General features: G+C 34.4%; 2 protein-coding genes across 2 annotated transcripts; one reads left to right on the top strand and one right to left on the bottom strand.

Annotated features, from left to right (window-relative positions):
• The first annotated feature begins 1,135 nt into the window (after nucleotides 1-1,135).
• Nucleotides 1,136-7,279, top strand: LOC126773372 (microfibrillar-associated protein 1). Its single transcript, XM_050494301.1, has 9 exons — nucleotides 1,136-1,611; nucleotides 1,745-1,938; nucleotides 3,573-3,784; nucleotides 4,360-4,472; nucleotides 5,181-5,362; nucleotides 5,975-6,099; nucleotides 6,268-6,411; nucleotides 6,548-6,644; nucleotides 7,049-7,279. Exons 1-9 carry the CDS (start codon nucleotides 1,539-1,541, stop codon nucleotides 7,232-7,234), a joined length of 1,326 nt encoding a protein of 441 aa, XP_050350258.1. The 5' UTR covers nucleotides 1,136-1,538; the 3' UTR covers nucleotides 7,235-7,279.
• A 2,562-nt stretch (nucleotides 7,280-9,841) lies between these two features.
• On the bottom strand, nucleotides 9,842-13,434 carry LOC126773494 (acyl-CoA Delta(11) desaturase-like). The gene is made up of 4 exons (XM_050494445.1): nucleotides 13,304-13,434; nucleotides 11,091-11,296; nucleotides 10,532-10,717; nucleotides 9,842-10,112 (listed from the first exon to the last, which is right to left on the bottom strand). The coding sequence occupies exons 1-4, from the start codon at nucleotides 13,424-13,426 to the stop codon at nucleotides 9,842-9,844; spliced, it is 786 nt and encodes a 261-aa protein (XP_050350402.1). The 5' UTR covers nucleotides 13,427-13,434.
• Between the last annotated feature and the right edge of the window lie 6,892 nt (nucleotides 13,435-20,326).

Here is a 20,326-nt window from a genome sequence, read left to right on the forward strand (position 1 = left end):
CTACTTATAATTTTCTAACGACAATATTATTTAACATTCTTCATGAATTTATAATAATATTAGATACCGAGACAAGACAAGAGAAATGTAAGTGGCAACTATTCTTTATTAATAATTTAATTATGTTTTTTAGGTTTCAACATCTGAGGGGAATGCTAATCCAGTACCATATAAAGATGCTGAAGTACTATTGATAACGGAAACAAAAACAAATAATGCAACGGTTTTTGGGTGTAGTTGGAAGACAAAAAAAAAATTTTAATTAAAAAAATGTATAATAACTATTAAAAAGTAAAATGAATTAATCTTATTTTGTTTTAGTTAAATCCTGAAAATTATTTATCTCCCAAAACAGGGAATGCAGTTAATATGGCAACATTTTACACACATATTGACAAACTATCTCTGTCTCAATCGCGGTTTCACGGCCCCTTGGTCTATTTGTTTCTCTGTGTACGTAGTAGATGTAATATGAGTTATTAATATTAAATATTACTGAAGAGTATCTGTCACTTTTGATATTAAGCAATAATAATCTATATTTTTAATCTGGCAACAAAAACATTGACAGATTCTCTTCGTTTTCATGGACATGGAGGGAAATAGGTATCAAGCATTCAAGTTCTTACAATTTAATATGCTAATTTACTAGAGCAGTACCATCTAAATTTGATACATTTTAAGAAACACTTTTTTACAATAAATATTGTTTTCCTCACAATTTATACGCATGCCATACGATTACGTTATAGTCAAAGTGCATGGAGGGTTGAGGTAAGGAAGACTATCTTAAATGGGGGACAAGCTGAAAAAGTATTCAGCTGTAAGAAGTAAATAACAGTTCAAAAACTTATCAGTATGGCGCTAGTGTAGATAAAGGGATAGTACGAATGTAACAGTTGTAAACGGATTGAATTGTACCTTGTGTGACAGTATAAAAAACTTCAACTTTTTACGGCGGTAGTGCGGGGTGCGTTGTGGTAGTTTCGTTAGAGTGTTACCAGTTAATAAAATTTCTTTAGTTAGTTATATTCGGTTATCACAGACAAGGAATAATCAAAAGAGTACATCTTAGATTCTTAACCATAACTAGTAGACGCTTTAGACCACTATGTTTTTGTTTTTTAATTAACTAGTCAGAGACAATATTATATAGGTACCTAACCAAAACTGAATACAGAATTATGCATAATTTAATAATGTTTTTATAGTTCTGCTTTGCTTGCTTGCTTTTGACGATTCTCGGTCATCGGTACTTTTTTTAATCGTACTATAACTGACTGGACTATGTATCAATTTGATAGGTTTCTGTCATTTGTGTTATGAGTGAGTGTCGTGAGTTTTGACTCGACTCGTGAGTTAGAAAATTTCAAAGAAGTTATTGTTATCAAATATTATAAAATCTTCGAATCTTTTACTTATGTTAATAATATGACGGCTTATTTTACTCTGATATAATAAACTCGAATTTGTGCGTTCTATGACAATTGTTTTAGCATTGGGATATTCAATATAAATAATAAATAACACAAGTAAAGATGAATGTGTTACCTGCTCAACCGATTGGAATTCAGAGTACGGCGGGAGCTGTTCCTGTTCGAAATGAGAAAGGTGAAGTAGTAAATAATATAAAATGTATTTTAAACGAATATCTTTTGTATGTAACTGAGATTCATCACACAACTGTTTTATTATTTTTATTAAAGTTATAATTAGTATAAGTAATGTAAATTTGTTATTACAGGTGAAATATCTATGCAAAAAGTAAAAGTGCAAAGATACATATCAGGTAAAAGACCAGATTATGCCCAAGGTGTTTCATCTTCTGAAGAGTCAGATGCAGAAGATTTTATAGAACAGCAAAGACCAGAAAGAAGACATCAGATTGCTCAAATAATTACTAGAAAAGAAGATTTGCACAGTGATTCAGATACTGAAGTAATTATGAAAAGATTTTGAATATTAATTTGCTACAGAACACACTTTACATTATACCTTTAAAGAAATAAATAATAAATCAGTGTATCATATAACAGGTTCCTCAATCATTTTGTAAGCCGAGATGGCCTAGTGGTTAGAACGTGTGAATCTTAACCGATGATTGTGGGTTCAAACCTGGGCAAATACCATTGAATTTTCATGTCCTTAGTTTGTGTTTATAATTCATCTCATGCTTGACGGTGAAGGAAAACGTGAGGAAACCTGCATGTGTCTGATTTCATTGAAATTCTGCCACATGTGTATTCTACCAACCCGCATTGGAGCAGAGTGGTTGAATAAGCTCCAAACCTTCTCCTCAAAAGAGAGAGGAGGCCTTAGCCCAGCAGTGGGACATTAACAGGCTGTTACTTATCATTTTGGTATAGTATATACCATTGACCAATGGATAAACATAACTAACACCAAATGGAACTTATATGTAAACTATGTGAAAAAGAAAAGAAAACACATGCTAGATTTGATTTATTTTTGAAATGCAATAAAAACCTTGCCACATTTTGTTATAGAAAGTAGAAATTATTTTTAAATGTGGATCTTATTTCACATTATTACAGTGCAACCTTAATATAACGTACCTAAATATAACGACTTCCTTGATTTAACTAATTCTTCGTACAACCTCTGCGAACAACCTCTTTATAACGAATTATGTCAACCCAAAACCTTTATATAAAGTTCCCACCAATGTATGACTCTTAATCTAATAATTATGTAATGTTGATGTGAATAAAACTATTTTTTTTTACCTCTTTATAACCAATTTTAGACCAACCTAACCTCAACATAACAAACCTCAGTTCAACAAATTACTTGATATAACGAATATTTAATTGTTTCCTTCCGATTTGTTATATCGAGGTTGCACTGTATATGTATATTTTTTTCTGTGTTCTAAATTTTTTGTGTATTTCTTTTTGTTTGAGGGTAATTGATAAATCAATAATATTAGATTTACTACAGTGTCAAATATTTACTTTTTAAATTTTTATTTTTAATAGCTAGGCAGATTGACAAATGGGCTACCTGATGATAAGTGCTATTGTCTATAGATAGGCATTGTAAGAAATATTAACCATGTCTTATATTTTCAATGCACTACCAACATTGGGAACTAATATGTTATGTCCTTTAGGCCTATGCTTGTTGGTTACACTGGCTCACTCACTCTTTAAACCGGAGCAAAACAATACTAAGTGTTACTGTTCGGTGGTAGAATATTTGATTCATAAGTAGAGCTTGTGCTAAGCCTGTATATTTGTATTTAGTATATAGCAATACTTGATATTGTTGTGTTCCGGTTTGAAGGGTGAGTGAGCCAGTGTAATTACAGGCACAAGGGACATAAAATCTTAGTTCCCAAGATTGGTGGCGCATTGGATATGTAAGCGATGGTTGACATTTCTTACAATGCTAATGTCTAAGAGCGTTGGTGACCACTTACCATCAGGTGGCCCATATGCTCGTCCGCCTTCCTATTCTATAAAAAAAAAAAAAAATTAACATTGCTTAATATATTTATTGTAACACTGCTTAAGCAAATTTTTATTTTTTTTTAATTATAAATCTTACAGAAAGATGATCCGCGTCTACGTCGTTTACGAGTCGCGGCCCACTCGCCCCCACGTCGTGCTGAACATAAGCCTGAAATCATTGACGCAGAGCCGGAACCAGAGTCAGAATCTAGTGAAGAAGAAATAAGACACAGTTCAGAAAGTGAAGATGAATTAGATGAAGAAGAAATTGAACGACGTCGCCAAGCTGTTAAAGCTAAACTGGCTGCTAGGTATGTACATGTTACATGCTTAATTTGTATTTACATCATCCTGTGACTGGTGATATAGGAAAATATTGTAAGGAGTTAAACATTGTTTGCATTAAATTCTGCCATTTGTAAATCCCTCAAACTATAAAAGATATCCTTGCTCAACAGTTCGACATGAACTGGTTTTTGCTTAGGTCTTAGTTAATAAAACGAATTGGCAAGATTACAGTCTTGTACCTTGGAAAGCATGTTAAGGATTTGGTCATGTACCCGATCCCTCTTTGGTCAAGTATTATTGCCATCCAATTATAATATGAGAGTAAGAGAACAGGTACACCTATATCTGCTTACAAGCTTGAGTATTTCAATGTCGCTTGCACATTTGGATAGATATTTTTTATACTAGCCACCATTATTGGTAAGAAATATATTTTTAACAAAAATGAATTTCACATATTTTAACTAAAATATATTTTACTAAAAAGTAATAATCAAGAAGATAATATTATAATATCTGTATCAATGTTAAGTTTTAGGAATTATTTTAATTATTGTAAATCTTAAGTGAAGTTTGGCATTTATTATTAAATTGTCAGAGAAGCAGAAAAGGAGGTTCTTGGAAGAGACGATGATGAAGAAATGTTGGATGGTGACAGAGAAGAAAGTGGTTCCTCAGACACAGAGTACACAGACAGTGAGGAGGATACAGGTAATAAAATAATATATTGTGATGTTATGACTAAGGAATGTTATATCTTTTAATATCTATCTAGGCTTCATTGTTATAATTTTAGCATTATTGAGGTCATTGCTACAATAAAATTCAATTATATACAATATCTCTATATATAATATTTTTTATGTATAATAATTAAGTACCTGACCCTCGTTGGGGTCTAATATTGAATTGAGAGCAAATGAATGGTAATTTTAGTTGATTATTGTCATCACACAATAAATTTTCTCATCTATACTGATATTTTAAATGCAAATGCCTGTTTGTTACCCTTTCATACTTAACACTGGTCCCACTTCTCAAAAGCGGGTAGCCATGGTATTAAACTAGCATTTAAATAAATAACATATTAATTTAAGGGTTTGTGTAAATATGAATTAAGTTTGTGTAAAAATAAAATATTTATTAAAAGACAAGATACTTGAATAAATGCATTTAAAGAGATTACATTAGGGATGTAATATAGCATGGCGGCATAAATAATTTTATAATAAGATATATGGTGAAGAATTTCTCCACTTAAAACTCTAATCGGTTTTATACTGGCCCGACCCGGGGATTAAACTCAAGACCCCAGAGCCTGTGACCTCTAAAGCCACTAGACCAACGAGGCAGTGAATCAACATATGTAAATCAATTGTCGCAAAGGTTTTTCTTAATAATATGTTTTGTTCTTTATAGGTCCGCGAGTGAAACCTGTTTTCGTGAGGGCCTCTGACAGGATGACAGTGGCCGAAAGGGAACGTAAACAGAAACAGCAGAAAAAAGAAGAGTCAGACGCTAGAAAAGAAAAAGAGGAGAGAAGAAGGGAAGCACTGAAGTTAGTTGAGGAGACGATTCGCTCAGAACAAAGAAATACACAGGTATGTTCATATAAAACTTTAATAAAAAACTTTCGTAATGCAGCAATAAAAAACACTTAATAGGAATATCTTAAATTATAAGTAATTGCAAAAATACTTTTCTAATTTCTTTATTTGATTAAATATAGTTGTGATCGATGTCAAAACAGCTTGGAGATGTTTTTGCGTTTGTATTATTGCAAGTCAGCAGATAAATAAATACCTACTTTATATATTTTTTATTTATACTATATATTTTATTTATACTTAAAAATAAAATATATATTAAACGTAATTTTTAATCATGAACTTCTTTAATTCCAGACATTTCATAGTCATCCTCATCCTCACTTTCATCTGATATATCATTAATGTTAATGATATTTCGTTCTGATGTTGTATCTAATGCGTTTATCACGCAACACACAAAGAAACATTTATTAATTACTCTACAGTTAAAGCACTACATTTCTATAGCTAATATCATTACAGCATTAATATTCAGTATGGTATTTTGTTGGCGATTGTGGCATTAATACAAACACAAAAATGTCTTCCATTTGATTTATCTGTACATGCACGAATTAAAAAAAATATTATGTAATTATATATATCTATTTGTTTATTTTATAGTCAGAAAATAAGGAAGGTAATATTAACGACATTTGTACGGACGACGAAAACGACGAGCTGGAATATGAAGCATGGAAGTTGCGTGAAATGAAACGCATCAAACGGGACAAGGAAGAGAGAGAAGCGTAAGCATTCGTTTTATTCATTAAATCTTCATGTACTTTCCTATTTATTATAAAAGGAAGAGTTATACATTTGTATTGGAAGTTAATTGTATTTAATCAATTAATAGCCGAGATCTGTTTAGTTCTAAGTGCTTAATAGTTTTAATTAATCTTTTATTATATATATAGGATTGAGAAAGAGCTGTTGGCGGTAGAGCGCATGCGCAACATGACTGAAGAAGAAAGGCGCGTCGAACAACGTCTTAATCCTAAACTTGTAACTAACAAGTCGGTTAAGGGCAAATACAAGTTTCTACAAAAGTATTATCACAGGTATGTCAATATCGTATATAAGTTGTCACTTATATATTGTTCACTTCTTGGTGAACATTTATTATATATATTTATATATATATATAATTTATATATATAAATATATATATTTATGTAATAACTTTTTTGTTTACAGAGGTGCTTTCTATTTGGATAAGGAAGAGGAAGTGTTCAAGCAAGATTTCTCCGGCCCCACATTGGACGATCACTTTGATAAGACAGTTTTACCAAAGGTATGCAGTTTATTTAAATTATTTAAAATTAGTTATGTAACGAATTGATTCTGATGCAATTTGTGTATCAGCTTGTCTTCTTGGTCTGGCTAGGTAACTATCCTATCAATTACTCTACTAAGCAATAAATTGTATAAGTATGACGATATAAAGGTTGACCTCGAGAGTGTGAATCGCTGATTAAAGTCAGATGAACTAATTACACTTTTGTCATTGGTCACTTGCAGTTGATGACGCAATATGCCACCAATGAGCGTTTAGCATTTGGTCAAATTAATAAATCTATCTTTGATCAGCATTTCTTGATGTTAAGTGAGTTAATATTGCTTTATTAATAAGAGCAAGCGGAAAACAGCGCTCGATTGAAATTGGATATAATATAATTAATAATATTTTGTATTTAGGTTATGCAAGTGAAGAAGTTCGGTAGATCAGGCCGAACCAAATACACACATTTGGTAGATCAAGACACTACTGAGTTTGATTCAGCTTGGAGCAATGAAGGTTCGGCTGCTCGACTTGCCAATTTCCGTGGAGGCATGAAGCAAGTCTTCGACAGACCGTCGGCTAAAAGAAAACATACGGCGTAATTTAAACTATAATTATAATGTAAAATAAAGGTTTTTATTATTACATGTATATTGTTTTATTTTTGACACTATTTATTGTTCACAGATAATAATAATATTGTAATATGCATATACACAGATTAAAATTTTAAAAATAATGCAATTTTTTAAAAACAGTTTTTTAATAAATAATTTAATTTACAAAAAAAATAAGGCTGGAAAAGGTTGGAATTAGTATTTCTCAATTTTCAAACAGGATTATAATATTATTAATAATAGATAACTAATCTATTAATATATCATTTAGTTGGTTCGAAAGAGATATAGATAAAATATCTATAAACTCATATGAGTTTGTTGCTAATTCTTTGTCGACTACTTCCGGTTGAAGTAGCATTAAATTTCATTGAATCTTTTAAAATGATTCAAATGTGCCTGTATTATATATACTATTCCAACCACACGAGAAGTAAGACAAATAAGCGACTTTGACGTTGAATTGAAATCTTTGATAGAGATCTTGAATAATCTATGATATTCATTACGGGTTCGCGTAAAAATGACGGCGAAGTTGTTACCGAAACTGGGAAAAACATTGAAGTGGATAGTTCAGAAATGATTTTGTTTTAAATATGAAGGTATATTAATAATAACTTATCAATAGCAAAACTTTTAATAAAAACAAAGTATTTATAAGCGAATCATTTAAGAACAACGTAAAATCATATCAAAGTTTAAACAAACGGCGAGAGTCGATTGTTAATTTTAAATTTACAATTATAAAACCAATTAACCTGTTCATAATACTTGCTCCATTCATAGATAATACAATTTTAAAACGACATTATTCTATTTAAAATTTTAAAGAAGTAATATAACTAAGTTGATAAAGTTTATTAATCTTGTTTTCACATAGTAAACATAAAACTTTTAATACTCCTCTAAAGACTACACTTTCACGAGCCTGGATATTTTATATTTCCACTTAACTGGAATAAAAGCGTAGCTAATCTTGCAGCTAATATTCTTAAGGATAAGTTAGGTACATTATGCAAACTACTGAGCGGGTTCGTTTAAGTGGACTTATAGCAACTCTAGATTGATCACGATCTAGATACGATAGAAATGGCTATTTCAACCGGTTTAAGAAAGCACTTCTATCGTTAAAAACTTTGATATTCACGGCCTTTACTTTAAGACGATGGGGTAAACTTTTAAGTTAATTTATATTTGAGAGGTAACTACAGCGAATTTTAAAGTACTTCGGTTTTCATTTGAATATGTCAAGCTTAGTTATTGTTTTACTAATTATAAATATATCATTTAAAAATGTCTTTGAGCTGATAATGTTATTTTTTTTTGTTACATAATATTGCTAATTACGGACTGATACCTATGTCCTACACAATTGCAATATTTTAATTTAATTTAATTTTAAGTGTGCAGAAAGAGTCGTGAAGTTCTTAACTAGCGATTATACATAAATTTTTATACCAGAATTATTTTAATAGACATTAAATAAATTCATTTCACTATTGTCATTTCCTAACAGCTGTTTAATCGTGATGGTTGTTAAATATAATTATGTACAGATCAGAATATTATATCACAGTGAGATTTCAAAGTAAAAATTTAAATTGAGGTAGGTAAATTGTCTCATAGATTGTGATGCCGCTGGCCTTGCAAACACTGCTTAGTAGAGAAATAAAGTTTTAAAAGCATAAACGCGAACAGCGTGGGCGGATAATAAAAGTTTTTGTCCCCAGACAGCTGTTTTGAAATGTTTGTAGGAAAGTGGGAACGCAACGTTTTATAGCTATTTTAAAGACGAGCAAAGTCAAACTGACTTTGTATCACATAACTTTATTAAAAATATACTTTATTCAATTTATATATTTACGCTTTAGTACAAGTTTACATCTATTTCTATATAATTTATAATGAAGTTTTAATTAAATAATTTTATGACATTTAGTTACATAAATAAGAACTAAGTAATTAGGTACAAAATGAAATTCAAAATTTATTTATACAATATAAAAACTTTACTCTTATTTATTGACTGTCAAATTAAAAACTACTACCGGTTTTATAAAGAAAACTATCCTGACCTGAGAAGAACCGGCGAAGCTTAGCGGGATTTTTTTTTGTCAGATCTTGTAATTAAAACGCCTAGAGGCGATTGTTTCATACACGAGGCATGCTATCATCCAAGAACTCACTAATAATTGTATCTACATTTTGCACACAAGCGTTTTTTGTAGGCTTTCAGGGATTCTGTTGTAAAACCGAATATATTGCCTCCCATTTAGTTGTTTACTCTATACAGTCAAGTAACAGGAGTAATTAGTATTAGTAGTACATAAAATGAAGTGATATATGATATATACAGTGAAATTAATTTGTAGGTATTTAAATATTTTATGGAAATGAAATACTTTAAATTGTATTACGTACCTATTTATTTCACATTTATTAATATCATATTGTAATAACTTATCGTATACAATATACATAATATGTTTATCAGACTTCCTCACTTATGATTTTTTTTTTAAATCAGAATATATTTTTAAAGCTAGTTAATTAACAATAGAACCTTATAGTTATATAATTTCTTGCTAATATTTATTCCGATTCATTATTCGCCATCGGAAAATGTATGGGTGATCCATCGCCTGATCGCTGTGCTATGGAGTTGATCATAGTTGGGGTGGCTCGACGCAGGTCATAAGCCCAGCCAATTTTTTCGAACGCATCAATAAATAATGTCCCCCAATTAAAAGTATCAAAGTGTTCAGCGGCTTTGTAGTCGAAGGGAAATGCGTGGTGGTAATTATGCCAACCTTCGCCAAGTGTACATGTGGCTACGAAGCGGTTTTCTCGTGGTACGATGTTTCTGAAAAATTAGATTCGATTACACAAATAGTAGATTATAATTAACATACTAGTTGTTTTGTAAGTAGGTGAACATTTCAATAGGTTATTGACATAGTTACATTAGATGCTACGTGAATATTGATTAATTATTACGTATGAAACTGTTTCACCTATTGACTTAGCAACCATCTCGTCGGTTAAATGACTTGTTTATAAAGCTGAAGATTTCGAGTTGCTGTTTTTAAATCCCGCGTCGGGATAGAAAACAGTCAAAATAAATAAAAAGTATTTGTTATGTATTCATCTGTTGACGATTCACGATTTCAAACGCAAAAAAACATTTTCAAGCTAGTTTGGCTGTAAGTTGATATTAAAAAACCTATTTATGGAACTTTGTTCACGATAGCTTGTAATAACAATAAGGTTCAAAGTACTTACTTGTTGTAAGGTCTATTTCCATACGCGTGTGCGAGGCTGTTCACTGTAAGTTCACTGTGGAACATGGCCAAAAAACGAATAAACCATTGCCAGGCTATAGCACATCGCCATGTTTCACCTAGTAAATGAACGTTGACATACAACGGTAAAAAGTAGCAAAATACTAGTTTGAAGTATGTAAAGTATCTGGAAAAAATTAAAATTGTTATTATTTATTCTAAATAGGTTGACCCAGTGGTGACACGTGAATCTTAACCGATGATTCCGAGCTCAAACCCGGGCAGCACCTGAATTTTCATGTGCTTCATTTGTGTTTATAATTCCTATATGTGGTGGATGAAATTTTACCACGTGTATCCATCAATCCGAATTGGAGTAGTGTAGTGGATAGGCTACAAAACTTCTCCTCAAATGGAAAGACATTAGCCCAGTAGAGTTTTGACTTTTTAGTTTGGTATATTATCCATTTTATTTATTATATATTTCTAGCTTATACCGCTTTCACGTCAATCTATTGAAACGCATGCTATTAAAACCGGAATATTAATACATGACTTACTTATTATAAAATTGGAGCAATGGGTCGTCAGTGATGTCGCTCATATCCATTTGTTTTCCACGCATCAATACTTGGTTATTTTTTTTCATCATCAGCCATCCAATGTGAGAGAAGAACAATCCGCGATTAGCATCGTGCGGGTCAGCCTCCGTGTCGCTGTACTTATGGTGTACACGGTGATCTCTTACCCATTGTTCCAAGGAATTCTAAGAAAATTAATGAATATCATTCTTTTCATATTTATTTTATTTTGTTAACTTGGCGATAGGTCTGTGTGCAAACCAGGCAGGTATTACATCACATAATATTCTAGCGCCGAACAGCAATACCAAGATTTGTTGTGTTTCAGTTTAAGTTAGTGTATACAGGCATAAGGTATATAACGTCTCAGTTCCCAAGGTTGGTGGCGCATTGGCGATGTTAGAGACGGTTAATATTTTCTACAGTCTACGGGTAATGGTCAATTAACAAAAAGCGATATATAATAACGAAATAGATAAAGTTACTAAGTACTTGTGGTATGGCTTTGTGCAAGCTCATCTGGGTAGGTACCACCCACTCATCAGATATTCTACCGCAAAACAGCAGTACTTGATATTGTTGTGTTCCGGTTTGAAGGGTGAGTGAGTCAGTGTCATTACAGGCACAAGGGACATAAAATCTTAGTTCCCAAGGTTGGTGGCGCATTGGCTATGCAAGCGATGGTTGACATTTCTTTCAATGCCAATGTCTAAGGGCATTGGTGGCCACTTACCATCAGGTGGCCCATATGCTCGTCCACCTTCCTATTTTATATAAAAAAGTTTGTTATACAAACGCTGACTTTGTACCATAAAGTTTATTGATAATAATATAATGTAATGATTTGCAGCTTCAATTTGTGAGAATGTTTATAAAATTATAAAACAACTTGCTATTGAAATAATATTAGATATAGATAATGCTAATGAGAACTAGCGCTTGATGAAAGGTAATAAACTAACTTATAAATTAATTATGAATATTGATGTAATTGCTAACGTGGCGTTACAATTTCGGGATTTGCGTTTACAATGTACATAATAGAATTAATAAAAGAATATAATAAAGCGGTATTTCACTGAATGGTAATTGAAGACGGTCTCAAATAAATACCGAATTTGGGATTAATTCTGTCGATCTGTTTCATACAGTAACAGTAACAGCCTGTTAATGTCCCACTGCTGGGCTAAGGCCTCCTCTCCCTTTTGAGGAGAAGGTTTTTGGAGCTTATTCCACCACGCTGCTCCAATGCGGGTTGGTAGAATTCACATGTGGCAGAATTTCAATGAAATTAGACACATGCAGGTTTCCTCACGATGTTTCCCTTCACCGTTAAGCACGAGATGAATTATAAACACAAATTAAGCACATGAAAATTCAGTGGTGCTTGCCCGGGTTTGAACCCACGATCATCGGTTAAGATTCACGCGTTCTTACCACTAGGCCATCTCGTTTCATATCTCATCACTAATAAACCACTGGATTGAATTTAATTGCATTATTTAAGTTTTATTTCATAATTTTACTAACTATAAGTTTTAAAATCGGTAAATCAAAGGTGCACAGCTATATAACATATTAACCGAAATAATTAAGTATTGTAACTCAATGTAAATATTTAAATCTAAATTAGAACAATAAGTTATAAATACCTACTTATAATTTTATAAACATTATATACCCACCTACCTACAACTAAAATGTTGTTCAATAAATTTTTGTGTACCTATACTCAATGAGATACTTCTTGTTTCTATTTAGATTGATATCATACCTAACGTGAAACAAGAATGCAGATTTACCTGCATAATATTTTCTTTAAAAATTGCAAACATTTCTCTCGTTTCTCATCTCTTTTTTGTCTTTTTGAGGAATAAACGTCTATGAATCTAAATCAGAATATCAACAAATAATACTATAATACTATAATCTAAATATCTTGTTTGCGTGTTTGTTTGAACGCGCTTATCACGGGATCTATAACTCCGATTTGAAAAAGTAACTGCGTATATAACATCACCCGATAACTAACGGGGGCGAAGCAGCATCGTTTAAGCACAGATCATATAATACTATTGTCTTATACTGTTTGTGTGTTGTTATTTATTTACTACTATTTAACGAAGCAGTAAGTTTTGTTGTTATTAGATTGTTTAAATTTTACAGATCTTGTAATGAATAGTGGAACATACCTGCCCTGCGCTTGCAAAACCGATTAGTAAAAATATTTTCAGCGGAAGTTTTGCTTTATATGCTTTGTGTGTCCATAATCTGTGAGCTCCTCCCGTGATACCGAAACCGGTATAAACATACATAACTAAAGCTGTAACGAGAAATTTAGATTTGTATTAGATATTAAATATTTTCTTAAATACAGTTTATAATGACTTTCATAGTTGGCGTTGAAAACAAAAAAGGTGAATTTCCTTCTTATTTGTGGGTACTGGACATAGGCGTGAATAAAAATTAATTCGCGACTTTTTTCCGTGTAATTAGGTCACGAACGCGAGTTACTCGTCCTACATGGTTTGTTTTTTCCAATATAAGATTTATATAGTATGTAATAAATAAATACATTGTGTACATACAGTACACAAAAAAAAACTTAGCAAAAATAAATAACAAAAAAAAAAATGTATTTTCACAAGAACAAAGTCTAGCGTCGATCACGTTAATGACAACGGATGATGAGGACAACGCATTTTAATTTCACTTATGCTGATTTAATTTTAAAAGCATCGTTATCATATACATTTGGCTTCAATTATGGTCTGAAAACTTTTACGTGAGCTGTTAGCTGACTAGACCAATGAGAATTTAATTAAGCGAATTTTATTGCATAAATAGAAATATAATAATAATTGTTTTAAAAAAAACGCTTTTTCTAGCATATAAAATAGCAATGAGAGATTGCTACAAGCGATAAGACCGCCTTTGGGCACATATTATATCTTTTTTTTTTTCTGTTGCTCTTATATCATCTTTTATTAAGATGTTGCACGAGAAAGTATAAATAAATAAAATAAAATAAAAACATTCGGAAGTCAAAAAATGAAAACTTACCATAAACAATGGTTTGAAGTTTAACTGGAAAAGCGTACAGAGAACACCAGTATATTGCCCCTATATGATAAAAGAATAATAAAATAGCGGTGGTCCATTTTATATCATTTTTAAAACCTAAACGTTTTTCGAATGCTCTAAATAATTCACTTAATGACAGATTTTGTGTAGTCTTTATTTTTTCCATCGTTACTTTTACAACATATAACACAATAATTGATTTCGACTGGTCCCGATTTTCTGTGCATACGTATATAAGTAACTTGAATGTTTCGTAAGAGTGACCCAATACTTTTATGTATAGGATTAATAAGATTTACAAGTAGGGTTCCATATTGATTTGTTCTTAGTTAAATTTAGGCGAGGTATCTGAATATTTGTACTTTAAAGTTTAAATAAAATATTTGACAATTAATATTAAAATATTTGATTTTTGACTATAAAGTCACAGTCAAAAGTCGAAACTCCCAAGTAAGCAGCACGAAGTGTTCATGTGTTTAATGTGTGACTATAATTCATCTTGTGCTCGGCGGTGGAGGAAAGACACAAAGAGGAAAGATGTAAAGCCCTACCACCAAGTAAATCCTGTACGGTATAAGCTTTAGTTACTCGTATCAATTTTTATAACAAAAGTTGTAAATGCAGTTATTGGTAAATTTTAGTGGTTAAATAAAAAAAGAAATTGCTACTTGATAATAATATAAGCGATTGTAATAAAAATATTGCCAGATAAAAAAGTGAAATAAAAAACATCCATACAGATATTTTAAAACAAATATATACTAGATAACCAAAAATTATAAAATTAATAACTTTTGGGTATTATTCATTTGAAAGTGGAATGCGAACATGCTTAAAAAAATAAATTTCATTTCTTTAATTTTTTATCTTAATGAATATAAGTAAGATAGACAGAACCATTCGAAATTGATTTTAAAACGCTAATAATATTCCTTGTTTGCATTACAATTATATCCAGTATAATGTTCTATTGTTCTAAATCTGAATCCATTTGTTTAACAAAAGCCAACAAAGTGTGGAACAATGTATTCTATATATAAATTATTTATTATTTGTATATTATTTATAATAATAAATAAATGTGGTATTAATCTCATACTTAGTAGAATAAGGCTAGATGAAACGCTTATATTGGAGGACAAACTTACAAAGTAAAATTCTTGTATTTTTGGGCCATGAAACTTCTTGGGCTTAATACTAACAGATAGATCAGGTTTAGGATTATTTATAAGAAAAATTTATAAGCTACTTTTACTTATTCATCAAAATAAAATAAAATAAAAAATATGCCTTATTTTCCGTAACCTGTTGTTAACAATATTTATTTTAACTTAAAAATGTTTAGCTAATTTATGTATATATTAAACTTGTAAATGAACTACCAGCAATCAGGTCAGGTTATCTTGAGTCCTATAACTCTTCTTTCGTTTAAGTCCAATTATAATAATATTACCGATATTACTCTTTTCCATTCCTTTGGCGGATCGTCTTCATTTTTTTTTGTATTAACCGGGAGGGCAAATGGCTTTACTCCACCTGATGGTAAGTGGTAGTAGAGTCCAAACGCGACGATGGCCAGTACAGTCAGGAAGAATGTTCAGCACTAGCCGTCTGCGCCTTGCTGGTCCGCAAGATGTCTCTTCACATCTCGTTTAAGGGAAACCCGGGTCATATGTCTGTTTCCATTTTGGGGTACCACTGCGTACCATTTCTAGTCTATGTGTCTGCTCGTTCTCAACGTTTATCCCGTCCATCTCTATTTCAATGTTTTTCTTACACTCACATCATTTCATTAAATCTGCATATATAAACAAACAATATAAATTGCCTTTGTGCATGAAATTTTCAAAATGTTATATAGACAACATATAATATATATGAAAATAGTTAACTTTGTTTATACTAACTAACGGGTAAAACATAAGGTTCTATTAAGCCTTAAAGTAAAAGGTTGCCTAAGGGTTTTTATATTCAGTAATAAAACGCACGTGATACACAGCCTCCTTCGCTATTAGACTGCAAAGGCTCTGGCTCAGGTAATAACCTCCAGAATACAATATTACACACGTGTACCAACCGTATTACAAGTTATGAAAACGAATTTTCATAATTTTTATTGTTAAATATTATGGGATCGGATGTTAGGATGTATGATAAACATTTTTGGTTATTAATATTAAGTGGGTATTTATATTTATGTCAAGTTCACGTACCACGTTCACGTACCACGTTCACGTACTGGGCCCACTATACGTAAGCTAGTTGGTGCTGTTGAAGGTAGGTGCTCAATTCGCTATTGTACGTTACACAAATATTATTCTATCTTTTTCTCACTTTGATTTTTTTGTTTATACGTTTTATAAAAGCTTTATTTATCTACTACCTAATGTAAACAAATCTAGTAAACCAATTTTAAGTAAGTGAGTAACAGCCTGTAAATGTCCCACTGCTGAGCTAAGGCCTCCTCTCCCTTTTTGAGGAGAAGGCTTGGAGCTTAATCCACCACGCTGCTGGTGGCCGTACACATGTGGCCGATTTTCGGTGAAATTAGACACATGCAGGTTTCCTCACGATGTTTTCCTTCACCGAAAAGCACGAGATGAATTATAAACAGAAATTAAGCACATGAAAATTCAAAGGTGCTTGCCCGGGTTTGAACTCACATTTCATCATCATCATCATCATCATCAGCCGAAAGACGTCCACTGCTGGACAAAGGCCTCCCCCAAGGATTTCCACGTTGGCCGATCTTGCGCTGCCCGCATCCAACGGCTTCCCGCGACTCGTTCTAAGTCGTCGGTCCACCTTGTAGGGGGCCTGCCCACGCTGCGTCTTCCGGTTCGTGGTCGCCACTCGAGAACCTTTCTGCCCCAGCGGCCGTCGGTTCTGCGAGCAATGTGCCCCGCCCACTGCCACTTCAATTTAGCAATTCTTCGGGCTATGTCGGTTACTTTGGTTCGCCTGCGGATTTCATCATTTCTGATTCGATCTCGCAGAGAAACTCCGAGCATAGCCCTCTCCATTGCCCTTTGAGTGACCTTGAGCCTTCTTATGAGGCCCATTGTGAGCGACCACGTCTCTGATCCATAAGTCATCACTGGCAACACACACTGGTCGAAGACTTTCGACTTGAGACACTGCGGTATTTGGGATGAGAAGATATCGTGTAGCTTCCCGAACGCTGCCCAGCCGAGTTGAATTCGACGATTGACCTCTTTCTCGAAGTTGGACCTACCTAGTTGGATGGTCTGACCTAGGTAGACATAGTTGTCTACAACTTCGAGTGCAGAATTTCCAACCTTGACTTGAGTGGGTGCAACATGGATATTCGACATGATTTTCGTCTTGTCCATGTTCATTTTTAGACCCACTTGTTGGGAAACCCTGCTGAGGTCATCGAGCATAGTGCCGAGGTCTTCCAAGGTCTCAGCCATAATTACAATGTCATCGGCAAATCGAAGATGAGTGATGTACTCGCCGTTAATATTGATGCCAAGTCCGTTCCAGTCCAGAAGCTTGAAAACATCTTCCAATGCAGCGGTAAACAGTTTCGGAGATATCACGTCTCCCTGTCTTACACCTCTCTGCAGTTGGATAGGTTTTGAGTTCTGATCCTGGAGTCGGATCGACATGGTGGCGTTCTCGTACAAGCACTTTAACACCCTGATATACCGATAATCAATTTGGCACCTTTGAAGAGAATTCAGCACGGCCCAGGTTTCGATCGAATCAAAGGCTTTCTCATAGTCCACAAACGCTAAGCAAAGTGGCTGGTTATACTCCTCAGTCTTCTGTATAACTTGCCGCAGCGTATGTATGTGGTCTATGGTGCTAAAGCCTTTCCGGAATCCGGCTTGTTCGGGTGGCTGGAAGTCGTCAAGCCTTTGCTCGAGACGATTCGTAATGACTCTCGAAAACAACTTGTAAACATGACTCAGCAGTGAGATGGGCCTGTAATTCTTCAGAAGGGTTTTATCACCCTTCTTAAAGAAAAGTACCACCACACTTCTGTGCCATGCTTTTGGCGTTTGACCTTTGGCAATGACGGAGTTAAAAAGCCTCTGAAGAGCCCTGAGGATCGGTGTACCACCCGCCTTCAGAAGCTCGGCTGTAATACCATCATCACCAGGTGCCTTGTTGTTTTTGAGTTGTCCGAGAGCCATTCTAATCTCGAAAAGACTGACGTCCTGAAAATCTTCAGTGTAGTGTCGGGTTAGTCTTGCTCTGGGATCTGCAGCATGACTACTGACAGGTGATTGAGCTGTCGTGTACAGCTGACCGTAGAACTTCTCAACCTCTTCCAACAGCTCAGATCTTGACGTGACTATTCTGCCATCCTCAGTTTTCAGCCTTGTCAGTTGACTCTGACCAACAGACAGATCTCTGGCGAACACTTTAGAGCCTTTGTTCCGCTCGATGGCCTCTTTAATGCGCATTTTATTAAATTGGCGAGTGTCGCGAGTTAGAGACTTTGAAATCCGTCTGTTGATCAGCCGATAGCCGGCAGCATCAGCTGGGGACGTCAGAATCATTTTCCGTCTTTCCTCCATAAGCCGTAGGGTAGAGGCAGAGATCTTTTTGGTTCCTTTTGTACGGCTGGTCTTGAAGGTCTTAGACCCAGCCGTACGGACAGTTTCCACAAGCCTGTCGTTGTATGTGTCCACTTCCTCGCAGTCTGCTAGGCAATCGAATCGGTTTTGGAGTTCGAGCTGAAAGGCTTCGGGATTTCGGATTTGAAGAGGTGATGGTCGGAGCGTAGACTTCATCAGTCGGGACCTCTGGAGTTTAACATTGATATTTAACGAGCCTCTTACGAGTCTGTAATCGCTCCCAGTTTTGACTGCATTGATCACGGAGACGTCATTAAATATTTGTCTTCTCGTCGACAAGATGAAGTCTATCTCATTCTTGGTTTTCCCATCAGGGCTCACCCAGGTCCATTTACGCTGACCTGGCTTCTTGAAAAAGGAGTTCATCATAAAGAGTCCCTCCTTCTCCATAAAGTCGGCCAACATCTGGCCCCGAGTGTTGCGGTCTCCAATTCCATGAGGTCCCACCTTTAACTCATCACCGAATCGTTTGCCCAGCTTCGCGTTGAAGTCCCCCATTACAACAGTGAAATGAGTCTTGTTGGTATGTATGGCTTTAGATAAATCCTCATACATGACCTCAACCTCATCGTCGGAGTGTGTCGAAGTCGGCGCGTATACCTGTATGACCTTCAAAGAATACCGCTTGGTGATTCTGAGTATAAGGTACGCCACCCTAGCCGACACACTCTCGATTTTCACAACGTTGTTAACGAGGTACTTGTGGACTATGAACCCGACACCACCTTGAGACAGTTGATCGCCCTCTCGGAAATAGAGAAGGTTACCGGATTTCAGGATCATCGTATCCTCCCCCTGTCTTCGGACTTCGGATAATCCGACGATATCCCAGTGTAACCTGCTCAATTCTTCCTCCAGTTCGATGATCTTCTCGTCGGTCCGCAGTGTACGCGTGTTATATGTTGCCAGGGCCAGAGGTCGTCGGTGTTGGTAACACGAAATCTGCCGGGGATTCTTAGCACCCCCTGCCCCGCCGTTACCACAGCTGTTACCAAGGCTAGGAATAGCAGGGCTGCCGGGGACTAGGGGCCGTGGTTTAGTTGCGCGAATCATGAGGGGATATGCCATAATCGCCACGCTTGGCAGACGGGTTGGCGATCGCAGTAAGTTAGTCATAGTACTCAGAGAGACGCTGCTGCCCGTTCTCTGGTGTATATTCCCTCGGGTCGACTTCTACGCCCCCCACGGGATGAGATGGGGTGGTGATATTCGTCGCCGTCACCACACGGCACCTTACATTTATCGGTTAAGATTCACGCGTTCTTACCACTGGGCCATCTCGTCTTTACAATTTTAAGTGACTTCTATTTTGTCGCATATATGCTATTTGGATGCTTTTCTGTATGACTGTCTACTTTATAATAAAATAAGAAAACAACGTGTATTCTAGTCTAACAAATGAAAGTAGTATTTGGAAGTTTCAATACCAAGTCGAGATTATCTCATATATTCTCATTCTTACTCCGACTTTTTACCAAACTACCTTGCAATGTTTACATATCCGCAAATTATATTCTAATC

The sequence above is a fragment of the Nymphalis io genome, chromosome 14, assembly GCF_905147045.1.
Source record: "Nymphalis io chromosome 14, ilAglIoxx1.1, whole genome shotgun sequence".
In the NCBI taxonomy this organism is placed as follows: Eukaryota; Metazoa; Arthropoda; class Insecta; order Lepidoptera; family Nymphalidae; genus Nymphalis; species Nymphalis io.